Source organism: Acipenser ruthenus, chromosome 1, assembly GCF_902713425.1.
Source record: "Acipenser ruthenus chromosome 1, fAciRut3.2 maternal haplotype, whole genome shotgun sequence".
In the NCBI taxonomy this organism is placed as follows: domain Eukaryota; kingdom Metazoa; phylum Chordata; class Actinopteri; order Acipenseriformes; family Acipenseridae; genus Acipenser; species Acipenser ruthenus.
In genome coordinates, this window is record NC_081189.1 from 10472895 (window position 1) to 10492252 (window position 19358).

Below are 19358 nucleotides of genomic sequence, written 5' to 3' on the forward strand. Positions count from 1 at the left end.
CAAACCCCACGTCTCACCTGGTGTGCCATGCAGTGGCTCAAGACCTAATCTCCTGAAACCAAATTCCAAGCCACAAAGTGGCTTTGTGTTCCTCAGCTTTGAAGACAGTGAATTTCTATATTTACAACCCTGTTAAGACAGGCCAGGATACCCCCCCCCTCCCCATGGTTTATTTGATGAATGCTAACGATTATTTGTGTCTCTCTACATCCATGGTGTAATTCTGCTCGTTGCTTTACAGTAATGGAGTAGTTTAGACCACACATTACTGCTAAGTAATGTATTCAAGCTTTTTGCAGAGTAATGTATATTTATCAAAGTACTTGAATAAGGATTTTATTTGAAGTCTACAAGTATGTTTTCTTTACACATGATATTTTAATGATACCTTTCAGATTTGATATTTCAGGTGAAGTTTGCAATAGTTTCACGAAAGTTCAGGTGACAGTTCCTTTCAGACAGGGTTTAGACCTGGCGTCATCTTGTCACACAGGTGTTTAGACACACAATACAATGCTGTGTTTGTGTAAAGGTGGAACACTTCATGTCATACGCATAAACAGGACCATTAAACGAGAACCAGATACAGTAAAGGCTTGTTTGATTTATTGATTCTCCAACATTTGTACAAATCAAGATACAGCCTAACAAACAGATAATGTCCTTCAACCGGTTACATTTTATTCAGAACCCACTCTCGTATTCGCTTGTCCCTCCTTTTGAAGGATTAACAGCTGCAACATAGGCTGTAGATTCCACGCGGTTCCTCTGAAAAGCCAGCCTGTACAGTGCACTGCGCAGTTATGCCAGGGATGCTGCTGCCTCCAAGCACTCCTGCATTCAACACTCCAGCTCATCCCACAGATGCTTAGATCTAGAACTAGATGGAGCTTTAGGGACTGCGTGGGCTGTAGCAGGTATGCAAGCTCTGGTTCAAATTCCTCGAACCACAGGCAGCAAATGTCTAATTCGGTTCCCTCATCACAGCGGCTCAAGAGAACTGATGGTCAATGGTCATCTTAGATGCCACCACCAAGCCAACTGTCTCTTCCCACCCAGGAGCTTGATAAAGGAACGTCTGGCCCCTGGAGGACAAAGAGCAGCCTGGCAGATGTGCACTTGAGCTCACTACGTCCCTGACCAGCAGTGTGGGGCTCCAGCATGTTGAGGTGAGCCACCAGCATATTTGGGGTAGATGTGTTCGTTCCTAAATAGAAATAAATAGAAAATGCTGGCCTTTGCACAGCCCATTAGTGTTCAAGTTTCTTTTTGCTTTAAACCTGTTTTTGACATGTGCTACTGCACATACATTTCATTTATGTGTTGTTCATAAACCACTGCTACTGCAGAAAATGACAGCAGACATTACAGCAAGTCATCCACCTAAGGCGTCTTAAGCATATTAAATATTTCATGGGCATTAGGAGAGAGAGAGAGAGAGAGAGAGACAGAGACAGAGAGACAGAGACAACTCAAACAGGTTCCTGAAACAGTAATCTGAGAAGCAATCATGATCCTCTAATCAATATCCGAGACAGATCTGAAAATACTAAACATGACCTTCACGGATTACACAGATTTCTTTTAAAATTGCAGACAACATTCTTATGCAGTATTTGGATGAACTTGGTGATGCTGCTGGAGCAATCAGGAAGCCAGTGTGCAGAGTAGTTACCATGGGCTCCTGAACTTGCATGCCTTGAGTACAGTTAATCTGGGCTCCTGTAGCACTGGAACCCCACAGTGGTTGTTTCAAGTGACTGGCAAACACATTTTCTGTCTGGGTCCTGTGCTGTATACAGGAACCTAGTAAGTGCCTATTACAGCTTATTGCAAGTCACTGGACTATTAGTATTGCAACAACACATAGAGCACATCCATGCATGTTATTTGGTAACACTTTAGTTTACGGGCTTCAGTTTGTAAGTGGTTACATACATCTTGAAAAAATACATATTACAATAATTTTTTTTTTTTCTAGATCATATATAACTGACGGACCCCTAAACCAACGTGTTACCCATGCTGTTAACTACCCTTTTCTGCAGCGCTCCAGGAGCTTGTAATATTACAATTGGAAATGGCTAATGTTAATATTGTAGCACTCTGGTGCAGTAGCTCTACAGCGGGCAGCATTCCTCCAGCATCCTCCTGCTTAGACCCTCCCAGTCCCGAGGAGCATCCCCCTGCAGGGGGGACAGCAGGTACAGGGGGTAGTCTCTGGAATGAAGTAAAGCAATCAGGTTTTGCTCTAGTAAATGGTTATTAACTTGTTATTTATGGTTTCCATTATGTTCCCTTTAGAATTGATCAGTAAAAACTATGCTAAGAAATCTGTTACGTGTTACGTTTTTAATCAGATTTCTAAAGATTTAATGGACTTTTAACATTTTTTTTTTTTTTACAACATGACATATATACCTTCGGAGTTGCTGATCTAGCATACAATACATGCACTAGACAGCGTGCTTAAGAGGCAGACATCCAGACAAAGGTAGAAAACAGACAACATGGAATCTGGATTGTCCTGCTCACCCCTGGAGATCCTGTCCTGCTGCTGCTGCTTCCTCTGCCGACCTCCCCGTGCAGCTCTGAAACCTCCTCCAGCAAGACAGGGCTTCCTCCCTCCTCCCCAGCCTCCAGAGCAGCTCCAGCAGCCAGTACAGCCCCTCCACTACCCCTGCATAGACATAGGCAGAGTCAGAGTCCACTCCCAGTACAGCCTTCCACTCCCCCTGCAGGGTCAGTCCACACCCAGTACAGCCCTCCACTCCCCCTGCAGGGTCAGTCCACTCCCAGTACAGCCCTCCACTCCCCCTGCAGGGTCAGTCCACTCCCAGTACAGCCCTCCACTCCCCCTGCAGGGTCAGAGTCTATTCCCAGTACAGCCCCCCACTCCCCCTGCAGAGACGAGCAGGGTCAGTCCACTCCCAGTACAGCCCTCCACTCCCCCTGCAGGATCAGTCCACTCCCATACCCCCAGTACAGGCCCCTCACAGCCTTTCCACTCCTTCATTTTGATTAGGACAAGTGAATGTATGAGTTAATATTGTATGGTCATGGAGCCAAGAATTATAATCTCACCCTCATAAAAGTGATAAAGCAGTACACTGCAGAAAGCACTAGCTGAAACATAGCTTCTTACAGTTTTATTATAAATCATGACGTCAATCTCAGCTAATCAAAACAGTGCAGCACATCTTATTTGTGTCGTCTCCTGCAGGGTAGACTACCAGCTGACAAAACTCTAAAGAAATGTGGATAACTGCCTTATCTATGTACTGCATTCTTTTCTTTCAATTTAAATGTGATTTATAGCACGTTACGATGTACTGCTGATCCCGTCTCTTACGAGCGTATAGTTTCACACTTTGGGTGACAGAACCACCCAATAAAGACACTCTTGCAGGATACGAGACAGGGTCAACTGTGCATGTTAACTGATAACCTACAGCTATGGCCAAACATTTTGCATCATATTGTTGAATGAAACCTGCTGAATAATTATTATTATTATATTTATTTATACAAAGCGCTTTACAGAGGTAGGCTGTGAACTGTGTATTATATGCAGAGTCACTTACAATAGGACATTGATTTAACATCTCATCTGTAGGATGGACCACAAGGAGGTTAAGTGACTTGCTCAGGGTCACAGTGAGTCAGTCAGTGGCAGAGGTGGGATTTGAACCGGTGACCTTCTGGTTACAAGCCCTGGACTTTAACCACTGGACCACACTGTCGCCTATGTAATAATGTTACATTAACATATAGAATTACCTATCGCTTTGTAGTTTTCCATATATTTAACGAAAAACTGACAAATTTAAAAGTGTGACATCTTGAAATGCTGTACTATTATCAGTGGCGTGGTGTCTATGTATGTAACACATGCCCTATAGCTCACACACAAAAAAAATATCTAAAACAATAATATTAAAATTGGTATACTATTATTATTATTCTATGTAACATATATAATACATACGTATAGTTTTGCATATAAAAATAATCATATCGGTTGTGCCTGGCGTGCCAACTCACGCAATGCCCCGAATTGCATCTCGTTGCCCAGGCAACGCAACGCTGTGCGGCAGATCTCCACTCTTGAATAATGAAACGAAGGCATGCAATCGAAGAAATGAATCGTCCTGATGGAACAGAGCGAGCAGGCCAACAAAGGTCAGGAGCAAAAACAGAAGGCAGAAAAAAACAGTTATTTTGTGAAACTAGAGAATACGATTTGATTGAAGCAGAGAGAGAAATGGATAATGTAGTATAAAAATTGCTGTAAAATCCATTTAGTGCAGGAGATTATGTGACTACAGAAGAAATCATAAAAAACGGACCACCGAAACCGAAACTGTAGTTAGAGAGCATGTACAAACAAGCAGGGAAAGAGTTGAAACGGCGTTTCAGTGAAGCGTGTACAAGTGCACGTGGGGAGACAAAACTATTCTGCTGGCTGTGTCTACTTTTCATTAACGAGAAGAGTGTGTGGAATAAGGCTGGATACCACGATTTAAACACTTTACACAATACCTGCAAACGTAATGAAACTAGCCAGCCAGACCTAACAGCATGTATACAGTTACGAACATTTGGACAAGAGCGCATTGATCTGCAGTTAAACAAACAATGGAGACTTGCTGTCAGACAGCACAATGAAAAAGTCCATCAGAATCGTGAGATTTTGCCAAGACTAATTCATGTTGTAAGTCATCTTGGAGAACAAGAGCTGGCATTTCGTGGGCACGACGAATCGGATGACTCCCTGAATCGTGGAAATTATGTCGAAACAGTGAGTTCGATCCTTTATTGAAGCAGCATTTGGAAACCTCGACTTTTTTTCTTGGACATCGAGCAAGATTCAGAATGACCTAATCGAAGCAGTGAGTAATGTCCAACTTAATGCCATTGCCAAAGAAATTGAGGAGGCACCATTTGTTGCTATTCTACGATAAAACCTCAGATATAGCCAATAAGTCCCAGCTTTCGACTGTACTGCGTTATGTGTCCAAGGACAGTGATGTTGTTGGTTTTACTGATGTTAGTGGCGGTCGGTCTGCTGCTGCACTTTTCCAGCGTGTTGATGCGATGTGCCAGAAGTTTCAATGTGGCGACAAGTTGGTTGTTCAGACGGTGCAGCAGTGATGGCAGGCGAAGTAAGTAGACTTCAGAAACGTGTGCGTGAAAAGTTCCCTTGTACACTTTATGTTCACTGCTATGCACATCTTAAATCTAGTCCTCAGTTATGCAGCAAAGAATATTAGGGAATGCAGGATTTCTTTCAAAAATTTAGAAGGAATAGCTGCGTTTTTCTCTCGACCTACAAAGTGGTCTGAGCTTCTTCGCAACGTAGTTAAACGAAGACTGTCTTCTGTTTGTACCACTGGGTGGAATTTTCACTCGAGGCTTGTACAAACTGTTAAGCAGAGCAAAGAAGCTCTGATTGAACTCTTTGAAAGTGTGGTGCAAAATCCAGCAGCCTGGGACGCTCCATCCTATTCCTCAGCCAAGGGCTTTCTGACCATGCTTGACGATGTTGAGTTTGTGTTTCTCCTCTGCCTCTACAGTGACATATTCGAAATTACAGAAGTGTTGTTCGACGTGCTTCAAACCAAGATGCACGATATCGGGTTTTGTATTCAGCAGAGTCGCGAGACATCTGACCGAATTCACCAAAAGCAACAAACATTTGTGTTTTGGAAAGAGGTGTCGGAGCTGAGTGTACATGAACCAAAGCAAAAAAGAGCGAGACAAGAAAGCTGCTGAATCCAAAAAGATTCATGGAGTTATAGACACATTTTCTGGTTCATGCTATGAAATCTCTGGAAGCATCCTATCCGAATGTTTTTGACAGTAGTCGGTTTCGTGCTGAACTGTGTGCTGTGTATAACTCAGGTCAGCTGCAAAAATGTGGGTATTAACAACAGGCGTTGCTGGCCTGGGTGTTCTGTGTGAATGTCTTGTGAATGGCTCACTGTGTAGTATAGAATTGATTTTAAGATTTTGCTGTTAACTTACAAGGCCCTGAATGGATTAGCACCTAGTTATTTGCAGGAGTTACTGACCCCGTATCTTTCAAACCGCACTCTGAGATCATAGGATGCGGGGCTGCTGGTTATTCCTAGGGTCAACAAAAGCAACATGGGAGGTATGGCTTTTTCTTGTAGAGCTCTGAAATTATGGAATGCTCTGCCTTCGTTTGTCAAGGAAACTGGGACTGTTACAGTTTTCAAGTCAAGACTAAAAACGCACTTTTATAAAATGTTTTTCTTATCTTAGTGGGTTTTAATGTAACCTTAAAATTGCTACTTTTGTATTATTATGTGTATACTGTTATTTAAATGGTCTGATTGTGGCAGCTGTATGTGTGACATGCTATACAAATGTATTGTGGTTTGTTCTTTTTTCTGCTATGTACTGCACAGTGCTTTGCAATACTTTGTATAAAAAGTGCTATATAAATGCAATAAATAAATAAATAAAAAACTTAGCCTCACTGACTTGAAAAGGCGCTGCTTAGGAATCTGCGCTGCCTACCGGATTTCTACATTCAGTCACTGAGGAGCTTCTGAAAAAAGACAGACGAATGGAAGTTCGATTTCAGTAGAAAATGAAGGTAAGCACGTGTCTTTTATATTCCCAGTGCACGTTAGAAAATGTTTTTATGTCATGTAAAAAGTTGTTGCATGCCTTGCTAAAGAAGTCTACTATTATGGCTTCCGGTAAACTTTTGAGATATTATGATTTTTTAATTACGTCTCTTTCCTAAAATTCTAGGTGATGCAAAACTTTTGGCCATAGCTGTGGTATTATGATTGCGCGTGCTGAAGTTGCTGTGCAGTGTGACAGTGAGGACAGGAGAGCCAGTAGGGTACCTGGGTCAGTCTGCACACTGAGCTGGAAGCTGTGCAGCGCCTCTCTGTCCTGAGCCCGCTCCAGGAAGCACAGTCCTCTCCCAGTGAACGCCAGGCTCTTCAGCCTCTGCAGGGACCGCACTCCACTCTTCTCAGAGTCCCCTCCCCTCCGCTCTGAAACACAGGCACAATAGGGCTACTGTCACCTGCCCCCATCTGCAACAATGAGTGAGCCTCCACTCCTCTCTTTAGTTTATATACTGTCAACATGCTTCTACTCCTCTCTGAAAGTGTGTGACCCATGCACACCTGGTAGAGGGGGTGTGCAGTAATGCAGTCAGGGGACTGAAAGGAATACGAGGTGTGTGATCCATGCCTACGCCTGGTACAGGGGGTGTGCAGTAATGCAGTCAGGGGATTGAAATGAATACGAGGACGGATCCTTGCCATTGGATGATAATGTTTTTTCTTTCTTACTAATCACCCAGTATATATCCAAAGAACTGCTCATCCCATTGTGTTGAAACTTGTCACTCTCCTGTTCTCCAGGACAGCGATCGAGCAATGCCATTTCCACCCACATTGTACTGCCTCCTGTACTGTCACTCACCTGAATAAGTAACGTGGACCTTAACCAACAGATTTATACACCTGAAATAAAAAGAATGCAGAATGAAGCACCGATCAGACCTGCAGTCTTATTATTATTTACTGCCCCCTTACCTTTCTAAGATGTTTGCAAACTCAGGACTGTTTATTGTGTTTTCTCAAATAAAGTGTTTTTAAAATGTTCTAATACGAGGTTCAGGAGCTGCTCTTTGCCACATAATACTCATATGTAACACAGGCTAGATCAGCGTATGTTTTTAAATTAGTAAGTGCCAGTACCATCTTAGTGAACAGCAGTGTATTGCCAGTTTCTAAGGAACTTAGCTGCTCACTAGATAGGGCTGGCTCTTACTTCTACAAAAGACACTAGCTGATCTTGCTTGTGTTACAAACTTCAATGGCAGGCAACTAGAATTTAAATAGTGTTTTAAGTTTCAGATGGGGTCCTAATACCAGTTGCACGGGGAGTAAACTGCAATGTTAAAATTAAACCCTTGAAAACCAAAACTACAGAAAAGTGTAACTGGACACAAGGTCAGCAGACGTAACGAACGTGCACACCTGCTGTAATGAGACAGTGATTCCTTGCCCTCCTTCAGCTGGGTGAAGGCCTGTCCTTGAAGGAAGCAGGCCGCCGCAGTCCACAGCACACAGTTCAGACTCTCTCTCTTCTCTGATTCTCCGGCCCAGAGGCCGTCGCGCTCCGTGTTGGGAGGGCACTCAATGGTCAGTCTCTCGGGGACCAAGGCTCCTGTCTTGCTGACAACCTCTTCACACACTGTGATTGCATCCTGATACCTCCTGGCCTTCAGTAGGGACACTGCTGCTTCCAGGTACAGCTCTGGGATTCTGGGGAAGGCCAGGCTGTTGTCTACGATCACCTGCGTTGGAATACATCATGCAAAGCCAGGTCATAGAACAGACCCAGGAGAGCACGCCCCCGGCCTCGCCCCCATCATGAGTGAAGTAAACACAGCACTCCATGAACGTTCACAGACTCTTCAGTGTAAAAAACAAGAACAATGTAATGAAAAGAAAGTACGTTTAGAGCTAAACAAACAGCTACATTCAGGGAATCACTTTCCTTAGCTCAAGATCTGCATCTGGTTTAAGCAACACTGCGATGTAATTTGGAACGGGGTGATTCACCCCTAGTCATTCTGTTGCTGGATTTGAGCAAATGAATAGAGAGATAGATTCCAAAATGAAATCCAGTTTAGCATTGACATGAAGGGCTCTATAGAGATGTGCGTATCTGCTGTCTGTGTGCAGGGTCTCTATAGAGATGTGTGTATTTGCTGCCTGTGTGTGCAGTGTCTCTATAGAGATGTGTGTATCTGCTGTCTGTGTGCAGGGTCTCTATAGAGATGTGTGTATCTGCTGTCTGTGTGCAGTGTAGTGTCTCTATAGAGAGGTGTGTATCTGCTGTCTGTGTGCAGTGTCTCTATAGAGATGTGTGTATTTGCTGCCTGTGTGTGCAGTGTCTCTATAGAGATGTGTGTATCTGCTGTCTGTGTGCAGTGTCACAGAGATCTAGTGGCACTCCTGCAGAGTAGAGGTGTCAAACCTTTCTGTCTGAAAGAGCCATACCCCTGACCAGAGAGTTCTTAAAGAGCCATGAGAAATAAAACTAAAAATACAGAGTTGAAGTGTGCTACACACTGTTGCAGTATTTGTGCTCTAATTAAACAGGTTCCATGTTCAAACGTTTACACAGCATTTGTTTTTGCACTTTGAGTTACTTTTATCTAAAACTCCTGAATGTCCAGCCATCACCTCTGAATCAAGAGAACTACATTGTGCAGCTCAATGAGCCTTACACTGTGTGGCTCAAGAGCCTTCTGTCGGACAGCCTTGCTTTACAGAGTGCCATTCAAACTCACCCGCTGAGACGCCCCCTCCTGGAACAAGGCCAGCAAGTCCAGGTAGTGCTCCACTGCCTCTGCTGTCCTGTAATACAGCACACTGCACGTCACGGCATACTTTTATTACTGACCGCTATAATGACTACTGGGAGGTGTGTGGACACTGTTAGCCAATAGGGTTGCAAGTGTTAATCTAAGGGTTCTGTATACACTATAATAACTCTGGACCTGCCGCTCTGCAGGCTCCTCTGTGCCAGACAATGCTTCACGCAGGAAGGATGTGGCTTCCTGAGCAGACAGATCAGGGTGGGGCTTTGGAGCAGTGATTCTGGGCCAATCAGGGCGGCCGAGTCACAGGCCGGGTCACGGTGTGCGGGCGACATCACTGCCTGGGGGTGGGGCAGCAAAGGAACAGTAAACTTGTAAAAATCTTGATTGAAATATGATTAGTTCCACCCCCAACCCAACCTCCACCTCAACCAGCCAAGTCAGTGATATAAAAAAGAAACAAAGCGTTTACAAATAAAAACAACAACCAAAATACAAATGTGTATAGCAAAAAATTTAGAGCAGTCGATAGGCTTACTGGCACTTTCTATATACTCATGCTAGCTAGAGGTACTCACAGTGTAGAGCAGCCCGAGAGCCTCAATCTCAGCATCTGCCTCTCCCAGCTGTCTGTACACCACACAGCTCTGATAGAGGGCACACAGACACCCAAAATCCATCTCCAGGGCCTGTCTATAGCACTGCAGCCCACTCTGAGGCTTCCCCTGGGAACCAGCCAGAAAAACAAGTGTCAAGAGAACCACCACACACTGCCGGAGCACTTCCCTTCTAAAACAAGCAAGTGTGCAACACACAGTATTATTATTATTTATTATTATTATTTATTTCTTAGCAGACGCCCTTATCCAGGGCGACTTACAATCGCAAGCAAATACATTCAAGTGTTACAATACAAGTCATACAATAAGAACAAGAAATACAATAATTTAGGGGATGCACAGTACAGTGCATCCCCTGCCACTGCTGCAACCTCACAATTAGAGCTCTCAGGATCATGATCAGCAACGACTATGACATAGATATATGGCAGAGATTGTACATAAAATAGTTAGAAAAATTATCTTTTCTTTTTGTTGTTAAAGCCGTGGTTGCTCTCAAGGTGAATGCAGACTCCTCTCACCAGCTTGAGGGTTAGGTTTAGGGTTATATACAGCATATTTATACTGTGTGTATATATATATATATATATATATATATATATATAACGGCAGGACGGTAGTCCTTACCAGCTTGAGGAAGCAGAGTCCGGTCAGGGTGAGAAGCTGAGCATGGAGGGGCCTGGGAGAAGGCAGGACTGCAGCCTGCTGGAACCCCCCCAGCGCCTCCTGGTACTGCCCAGCTTCCATCCACTCCACACCTGCAACACAGGAAACACTCCAGCAGTCACCGCCTGCAGACTGGGGGGCCGCACCACACACACATGTGCACTGCAGGGAGGGGCAGAACCACACACACACACACACACACACACGTGCACTGCAGGGAGGGGCAGAACCACACACAAACGTGTGCACTGCAGGTCCTCAGGGGCTGAGCTGGTAAAAGCACTGCTGCTTGGATTGCAGGGACAGTCCCATGCCAGTGCGGTTCAAATCTTGCTCATGACAATCTTGTCGATATTGGCTGGTTCCGACAGGGAGCACTGCAGTGGTTTATCGCAGAGTGGGGAAGGAAAACTGGCTGGGTTTAATTCACCTTACTGCACTTCAACGACCCCTACTGGTCAAGAGCCCGCCCAGCCCAGGTGGAGAGTTCCCAGGCTGGATCTTTCCTTCCCTCCCTGGCTCAGTGTCTTGGTAACAATCCGCTGCTCAGCATCAGAGGTTAACAACAGGAGACTGGCTTGACAGCGGAAATTGATTTGGACGATTGATCTTCGGTAAGTGGGTTTTTAAAGGGCATGTACCTACTAATGCCACTTTATCTGTTTTTTGTTTACACTCTCAAATTTCGAAGTTAGTTTGAAGTTATTTGCATTTTCTTCTATTGCTGTCTACAGAAAGCTGACTGATTGAGAATGATTGAGAGCTTCCTAAAAACAGTACAGGAGGGGTAAACAAAACAAAGAAAAGACGGTAAATGCTGCTGAAAGTTTGCCAAATAACGATGACCGGTTCATTCAGATTTCACAGCATATACATAATTGATACACATCAGTACTTCCCAATTCTGGCTCTTAGTTTCTTAAACATTTAATCTTTAACAGTGTTGGAATTATAGTAACCAATCAGATAACCCAGAAGAAACAACCAACAAAGTGTTAAATAAAGTGACTACAATATGAACGTGTAAAGGCTATACATGTACAACAACTGAGTGAACACTGAATATAAAATAAAAACCTACGAACACACTGTTATCACTGTATACACACTCAAGCCAACGTCTATACTACACATGCATACTTCTGAGAACACTCAAACATCTACACAACATTCTTTAACGTATGGCTGACTTTCAAAAGCTTGAAGTGTAAACTATTCTTACCCCGAGTGATGGCAGTGCAGGTGTGGAGCAGCTCCCTGAACTGGGCTGCACTCAGCACCTCCCCGGGGGCAGCTCTGCTCTCCCAGGACTGGCTCTCCTCCACCAGGACACTCTGCACATCCAGAGGGGACCCAGGGCAAGCTGGAAGAGACCAGCCCTTAAAAACAACAAGACACAAACAAGGGTTATATACAGCATATTGCAGCTATGCATCACTCTACAGAATGCAGGTCAGCAGCATGCAGGACAGTGTGGCTCACCATGACCTGCAGCTATGCATCACTCTACAGAATGCAGGTCAGCAGCGTGCTGGACAGTGTGGCTCACCATGACCTGCAGCTATGCATCACTCTACAGAATGCAGGTCAGCAGCTTGCAGGACAGTGTGGCTCACCATGACCTACAGCTATGCATCACTCTACAGAATGCAGGTCAGCAGCGTGCTGGACAGTGTGGCTCACCATGATCTGCAGCTATGCATCACTCTACAGAATGCAGGTCAGCAGCGTGCAGGACAGTGTGCAGCTATAGAATAAGTGGAATGAAACCTGCTGGATAATGTGACCTTAACATACTGAATTACACACCGCTTTGTAGTTTTCCATATACGCAACAAAAAACGGACAAATTGAAAGCCCTGTATTTAAATGTTATGATAAAATAAGCTGTAAACTTTCACGGCTTTGAGGGTTATTTTTGCTCTTTGAGCGACCTTTAAACAACTTTTTTATTTTACTGTTATTTGTTTTTTGAAATACAAACCATATTAAAAAATAATGTAAAAAAAAGTTTTGCTTTCTTTGGTTAAAAAAAACCAAACTCATTTTAATACACACAGTATCTAAAATTAGTGGCTACCCATTGTTCTCAGGGAGCTGATTCCCTGCTTTGTGTGTGAGAGAGAGCGAGAGAGAGACAGACAGACACACACAGCTAACCTGCACCATCAGCACTCCACACAACAAAGGCCTGACCCAGAGGCTCCGGAATCTCTACAGGGACAGAGACTCAGACAGCACAGAGACTCAGGCAGCACAGAGACTCAGCACAGAGACTCAGACAGCACAGAGACTCGCAGCACAGAGACTCAGACAGCACAGAGACTCAGACAGCACAGAGACTCAGCACAGAGACTCAGACAGCACAGAGACTCAGCAGCACAGAGACTCAGGCAGCACAGAGACTCAGGCAGCACAGAGACTCAGGCAGCACAGAGACTCAGGCAGCACAGAGACTCAGCACAGAGTCTCAGCAGCTCAGAGACTCACCAGCACTGAGACTGGGTCTCTGCCAGCTTCCAGGCTGTATTGATTTTTATAAACACAATCTAAGGAGGTCGGGGGGGGAAGGGAAGGGTGCTGGTGTAGTCATGGGGTATATACAGTACATATCAGGTCTGGGATCTTCAAATACGCTTTTAAAATTCACAACACTCATTAACATTCACAGACGTAGTTTAAGTCACAGTCAGTTTTAATCAGTACACTGATGAAGTGGAAGTGTATATTGAGTCTGACTAGTCCTGTGTAGCGACAGCTTCCCAATTGAGGAGCCCCTTGGCCTTTGACCTACATCCACCACATGGACAACCATAACTGCAAATCACTCAGCAGTACAATAAGAATTCATACTGGAAAAAAGAAATTATTACAAAAATAGTAACATTTGTTTGTCCAACGTTTTGGCTACAAGTCTTACATGTCTTCAAATGAAGACATTGAGAAAAACTTCTAGGTCAAAATGTTTGCCAATGAAATTGAAGTAACCAAAACCCCTGTCTCCCCTACCCGAGCCTCAGCCAGCCACAGGAGCAGCTCCCTGACACAGTGAAGCTGGCAGGTGCAGAGCCAGTGTGCCCACTGCACACAGGCTAGTTGGGTCAGCGAGGGCTCCCACTGCTCCCAGTGTTCCCAGTTAAGCAACTGCAGGACCAAGCGCCACAACTGCAGGGGGTCAGAGCCGGTACCGGGGCGGCCAGCGGCTTCCAGAGCTGGACAGGACAGGACAAAGAGACATGGAGGGGTCAGTACAGGGCAGGCAGGGCGCACTTGGGTTGGTTAACTTAGGATCATAAAAACTTCACCAACGAGGGAAGGCCATTCAGCCCACCAATGCTCGTCTGGTTCCTAGTAGCTGATTGATCTCAAAACTTTGTCAACTGGGGGTCTTAAAGGATCCAAATGATTCTGTATCAACAAGATGGCTACGTAACCTAATCCATTCAATATGCATTTTCATATACCGGTAAACATAAATATTGTACACATTCATATTGCAGTAATTTATTAAAACAAAGAAAAAAAGAAAAAGAAAATGTAAGGGGACTCTCTATGGGAGGGGGACACTGTGGGAGGGACTCTCTCTGTGGGAGGGCATCACTCTGTGGGAGGGACTCTCTGTGGGAAGGGCTCTCTCTGTGGGGAGGGACTCTCTCTGTGGGAGGGCGTCTTACGCTATAATGCACTTCTTATGAAGGGTCTGGTACTTCAAATATAGTAGCCAAGGCACAGCATGCAAAATGCACACTCACAGTAAATGCATGACGTGGGCAGTTTGGCCACACAGTGGAGAATCTGGCCCAAGGTGCGTTATCAATCAATAAGGACTCTTCCAGTGAGGGACGGGTGTGAGTCTGCCATACCTCTGAGCAGCGCCTGCGTGATCCCAGCCTGGTCTTCCTCCCTGGTGTTAGCAGACAGGCGAAGATTCAGCACAGAGGCGTTATAGAGTACGCTCAGCTCCAGAGGCACACTGGACACAGCCGGGGGCAGGCCTGCAGAAACAGGGGTGAGTAACCAGCACTAACCCAACACATGTGTGAGAGGGGGCCCTGAGACCCTTGAGGGCCGCGCTACCCCCTTGCGACACAGCTTGATAACAAGACTGTCTGTTTCATGTTCAATGATCTCAACGCAGGTGTTCAGACCCGAATGTGGCATGTGGCTTACAGTTCTCAGGCTGTTGGGACACACATTATAATGGAACTAACACAGCTTGAAATGCGTTTGGTGGTAAAAATGTCCATGTTCACATTCGTTTCTATAACAGAACATTTTAAAAGACATTATTAAAAAATATGCTGCACAGAAGAGTGAGACAGATTTTCTTTTTTTTTTTTTTTTTTTTTTAATTGCAATATGGTATGAATTATACTTTTGTTGCCCAGCTAATTCAAAATTAAAGAATATTTGAAATACTCCCTCATGAAAAAGCCATGTTTGTCCAAGCACCATCTCATGACTGCTGGCTAATCACACACCAGTTAACAGGAGTGCTTGTGAGCTTTACATTATTTCGAATCTTGAGTCAGGAACACCTGCTTTGGTGGAATAAGCCTCATTTTCTATATTTTAATATTAACATTTGCTTTGTATAACGTGTGTATATGTGTTTGAAAACACATTTCATTTGTAAACTCATTTGGTGGGGTCCTGTGTGCTGAGAATGTGTTTCTCTGAGGGGAGGGAGTCGAGTCGGTGTAAACTAGCAGGACTTTGGCTCTGTGGAGTGCAGGACCACATATGGGCAAAGACTGTGGCAAAAGAAAAGGAATGCGAGTCCCTGAAGGTAACCACACCCAAACAGCATCCTCACAGCATCCACACCCAGCAGCATCACAGCATCCTCACAGCATCCACACCCAACAGCACCACAACATGCACACAGCATCCACACAGCACCCTCACAGCATCCACACCCAGCAGCATCACAGCATCCTCACAGCATCCACACCCAGCAGCATCACAGCATCCACACCCAACAGCACCACAACATGCACACAGCATCCACACAGCACCCTCACAGCATCCACACAGCACCCTCACAGCATCCACACAGCATCCACACCCAGCAGCATCACAGCATCCACACCCAGCAGCATCACAGCATCCACACAGCACCCTCACAGCATCCACACAGCACCCTCACAGCATCCACACAGCATCCACACCCAGCAGCATCACAGCATCCACACCCAGCAGCATCACAGCATCCACACAGCACCCTCACAGCATCCACACAGCATCCACACCCAGCAGCACCACAGCATCCACAGACGTGGTAAATATTACCTTTGTTCTGTATTAGGCTATCAACTGTAAATGAATATGTTTAGAAGTTGTCGCAATTGTATATATGGGTCTACAATATAACATGATTAATATTAATTGTTGAAATAAAGTAGCATGAACCTTGAACACAGAGTAACGTCCATTTCCTTGCTCTGTTATGGTCCAAACTTAATAATCTCAGAATAATGTTCTTAGCTGTAGAGGTGTTACATATCAATTTGAAAATAAAACCTACACCTAGAAACGGAATCATTATTACAGAGAATAAGAACTAATTATGTTAATAAAATCCAAGGTGTGTTTCCAGAACTCCCGAGACCCCCTCACTGAGACGCAAATATTAAACATTGGAAACACCAGTAAGACGCAATTCGAAGTACACTGTAACATAATAGCAATGTATACCTTGTATCTTCTGAAGGAGCTTCCTCAGTTCAGAGTGACACTGCTTTAGAGCCTCCTTCTGTTGGGTTCCTTTCTGAGTTCTGCAAGCAGCCTGCACAGAGAGTCAATGCCAGGCTTTACAAAGCACAGCAAACCACACTCTAATGAACACACACACACACATCTCTGAACCTCTTGCTCCGCTCGGATACCGGTGCTCACCGGATTGCTTTTTAAGCTTGTTTCAAAACCAGCCAAATCTGTTGTGTCCTCCTGTTGTAAAAGCAGCTGAGGCACATGGGTATGACAAGACTGTCAGAACCTGGGTTTTTAGAGCATTTTACAGCACTAGAGAATCCACCCAGATTGCATCACCCACATCTTTTTAGAGTTAACTCAGGATACCCACGATTACCCAGTGCTGTAAAATGCTTTAAAGAAAATCTCTGTGGGTTATCTCAGAGGAAAACAGGTTCATCAAATCACCCCTTGAGCTCCAGAATACAGCTCTTTTGTTTTAGACAAAGTATCCCAATGAAGGTTTGTAATGGGGTTAAATAAAAAACATGTGCAATCAAAATGCAACAAAAATGGATGTTGTGTTTAAACATGCATCCTGTTTTCATGAATTGGAAGCAGTGTTCTTGTTAAATCTTAACAGACCTTTTTTTTTGTAACTGTTCAGCCGCCGCCCCTGCAGCACTGCCCCCTAGTGGATGTATGAAAAACCCCATTTGCTCCACGTGGTATTTCTTACTGGTGTCCTTGCCATGCAATAGGCAGGTTAATGGTTACACTCTGGTGTACCAGGTGAATTTAGAGACAGGACATGCTTGAAACTTCTTTAAATGAATCAGGATGTGATGACTGAAACGATGTGATATTCCACACCCATACATACCACATGAAACAGGATGTGATGATGGTGTGATATTCCACACCCATACATACCACATGAATCAGGATGTGATGATGGTGTGATATTCAACACCCATACATACCACATGAATCAGGATGTGATGATGGTGTGATATTCAACACCCATACATACCACATGAATCAATATGTGATGATGGTGTGATATTCAACACCCATACATACCACATGAATCAGGATGCGATGGCTGAAACGGTGTGATATTCAACACCCATACATACCACATGAATCAGGATGTGATGATGGTGTGATATTCAACACCCATACATACCACATGAATCAGGATGTGATAACTGAAATAGTGTGATATTCCACACCCATACATACCACATGAATCAGGATGTGATGATGGTGTGATATTCCACACCCATACATACCACATGAATCAGGATGTGATAACTGAAACAGTGTGATATTCAACACCCATACATACCACATGAATCAGGATGTGATGGTGGTGTGATATTCCACACCCATACATACCACATGAATCAGGATGCGATAACTGAAACGGTGTGATATTCAACACCCATACATACCACATGAATCAGGATGTGATGATGGTGTGATATTCCACACCCATACATACCACATGAATCAGGATGCGATAACTGAAACGGTGTGATATTCAACACCCATACATACCACATGAATCAGGATGTGATGATGGTGTGATATTCCACACCCATACATACCACATGGCTCTTTAAAAACAGCTCCCTGGCCTTCAGTGTGGTACTTTCAACTCTGCAGTGCATTCAAATCAATACAATTCTTAGCCCTGCTAAGGACAGGTAGGAGGAACTGGCTCTGGTAATATTATCAACTGAAACAAGCACAGTATCAACCAGCAGTGCGCTAAAATGAATTCAAATGAATAAAAGGCAATTAATAAATAGCTTGCACGAGGCTTGCCATCTGTCCCTGTTTTCCCGGGACAGTCAGTATGCTTCAATATAAATTCAATATGCTTTCCCAGGACACCAAAAGGTCGCGTTTTTCTTTAACCCATATCCGGGTTTTTAACCTCATGCTTCCACACCCCCCGTGCACATTACTACAGCAGCACCTCAATGGCAGTTCATCGGCACAAGTTAACCACGATACAATATTACTGCAATGGACGCACACTATGAATTGGTTGTCAATAGCAGTAATAGTATCAGTGCTTCCTATTGGATGACTATAGGATTTCTATCCTACCTTGCACTTGCGGACAATGCTGTAATGCTCTGCTGTCCAGATCTCCAAGCAGCCCTGGCTGCCGGTATCCCGGTCCATTCTCTTCAATGAGCTCTCCGCCGTCTTCAATGAAAACAAAAGTAACGCAAGACAGCTGAGACCAGGCGTGTATAGCTTTACTATTTATTTATGTGTCGCTCACTGGGTTAATAATTAATATGCAGCTCAATCCTTGCACATTATAATGTGCATGCATGCTATAAAATACCCCTACAGTTCAGACAACTGTCACAGACACAAGAATACAAAACTATTTCAAAAGACATTCAAAACATGCCTACCGTACCTGCTGCAGCTCTGCGTGCACCACGTGAAAACCCCAAACTTTTAAACCAACACTTCGACGTGTAACCTGTTCAAGGTAAGTGCCTGTAATAAAATATTTACTATCACTTTATAATGTCTGCATTTACTAAAGTATTGATTAAATACAGTAATAAATGACACGCTCATTTATCTTGACTTACTGTAAAAGTTTCCACTCGTCAGGCTTGTCCCTAAATAAAAACACGCCTACAGCGTGCTATGGTTGGCTAATTTGTTCAACGTGATTGGTTGAGCTGCACGTCAAACACAGAAGCAGCGGAATGCGCCAGCCTTGCTGGGAGAGCGGGAGTTTCAATGCGCGGATGGCTGACTTGGACAAGCAGAAGCAGTATTTCATGCACAGATCAATGAGATAAATAAGCGAGATCTTGAAAAGAACGTGTAAATAAGAATATTCAGTTGCAGTTACAATCATGTCCTTTTCATCGTGAGAAAAATATATCGCGCTAAAGTCACTGCAAATACGCGCTCGTAGGATATTAGTTTCAGTTTTGTTTAGCACACAA

At 44.2% G+C, this 19358-nt stretch overlaps 1 protein-coding gene across 1 annotated transcript; it reads right to left on the reverse strand.

The window, feature by feature from the left end:
• Window positions 1-590: 590 nt before the first annotated feature.
• Window positions 591-18999, reverse strand: LOC117973269 (Fanconi anemia group G protein-like). Its single transcript, XM_058997789.1, has 16 exons — window positions 18993-18999; window positions 18807-18877; window positions 18487-18588; window positions 16369-16459; window positions 14535-14666; window positions 13681-13883; window positions 11894-12050; window positions 10633-10763; window positions 9964-10110; window positions 9566-9726; window positions 9356-9422; window positions 8034-8353; window positions 7474-7514; window positions 6885-7037; window positions 2536-2680; window positions 591-2220 (listed from the first exon to the last, which is right to left on the reverse strand). The coding sequence occupies exons 3-16, from the start codon at window positions 18562-18564 to the stop codon at window positions 2121-2123; spliced, it is 1926 nt and encodes a 641-aa protein (XP_058853772.1). The 5' UTR covers window positions 18565-18588; window positions 18807-18877; window positions 18993-18999; the 3' UTR covers window positions 591-2120.
• Between the last annotated feature and the right edge of the window lie 359 nt (window positions 19000-19358).

Coding starts and splice junctions, on each gene's coding strand:
- LOC117973269 (XM_058997789.1), bottom strand. CDS start 18,564: ATGGACCGGGATACCGGCAGCCAGGGCTGCTTGGAGATCTGGACAGCA. Junction 7,038..7,473: donor GGTCCACGTTACTTATTCAG/GTGAGTGACAGT, acceptor CCTGTGTTTCAG/AGCGGAGGGGAGGGGACTCT. Junction 2,681..6,884: donor CAGTGTGCAGACTGACCCAG/GTACCCTACTGG, acceptor ATGTCTATGCAG/GGGTAGTGGAGGGGCTGTAC.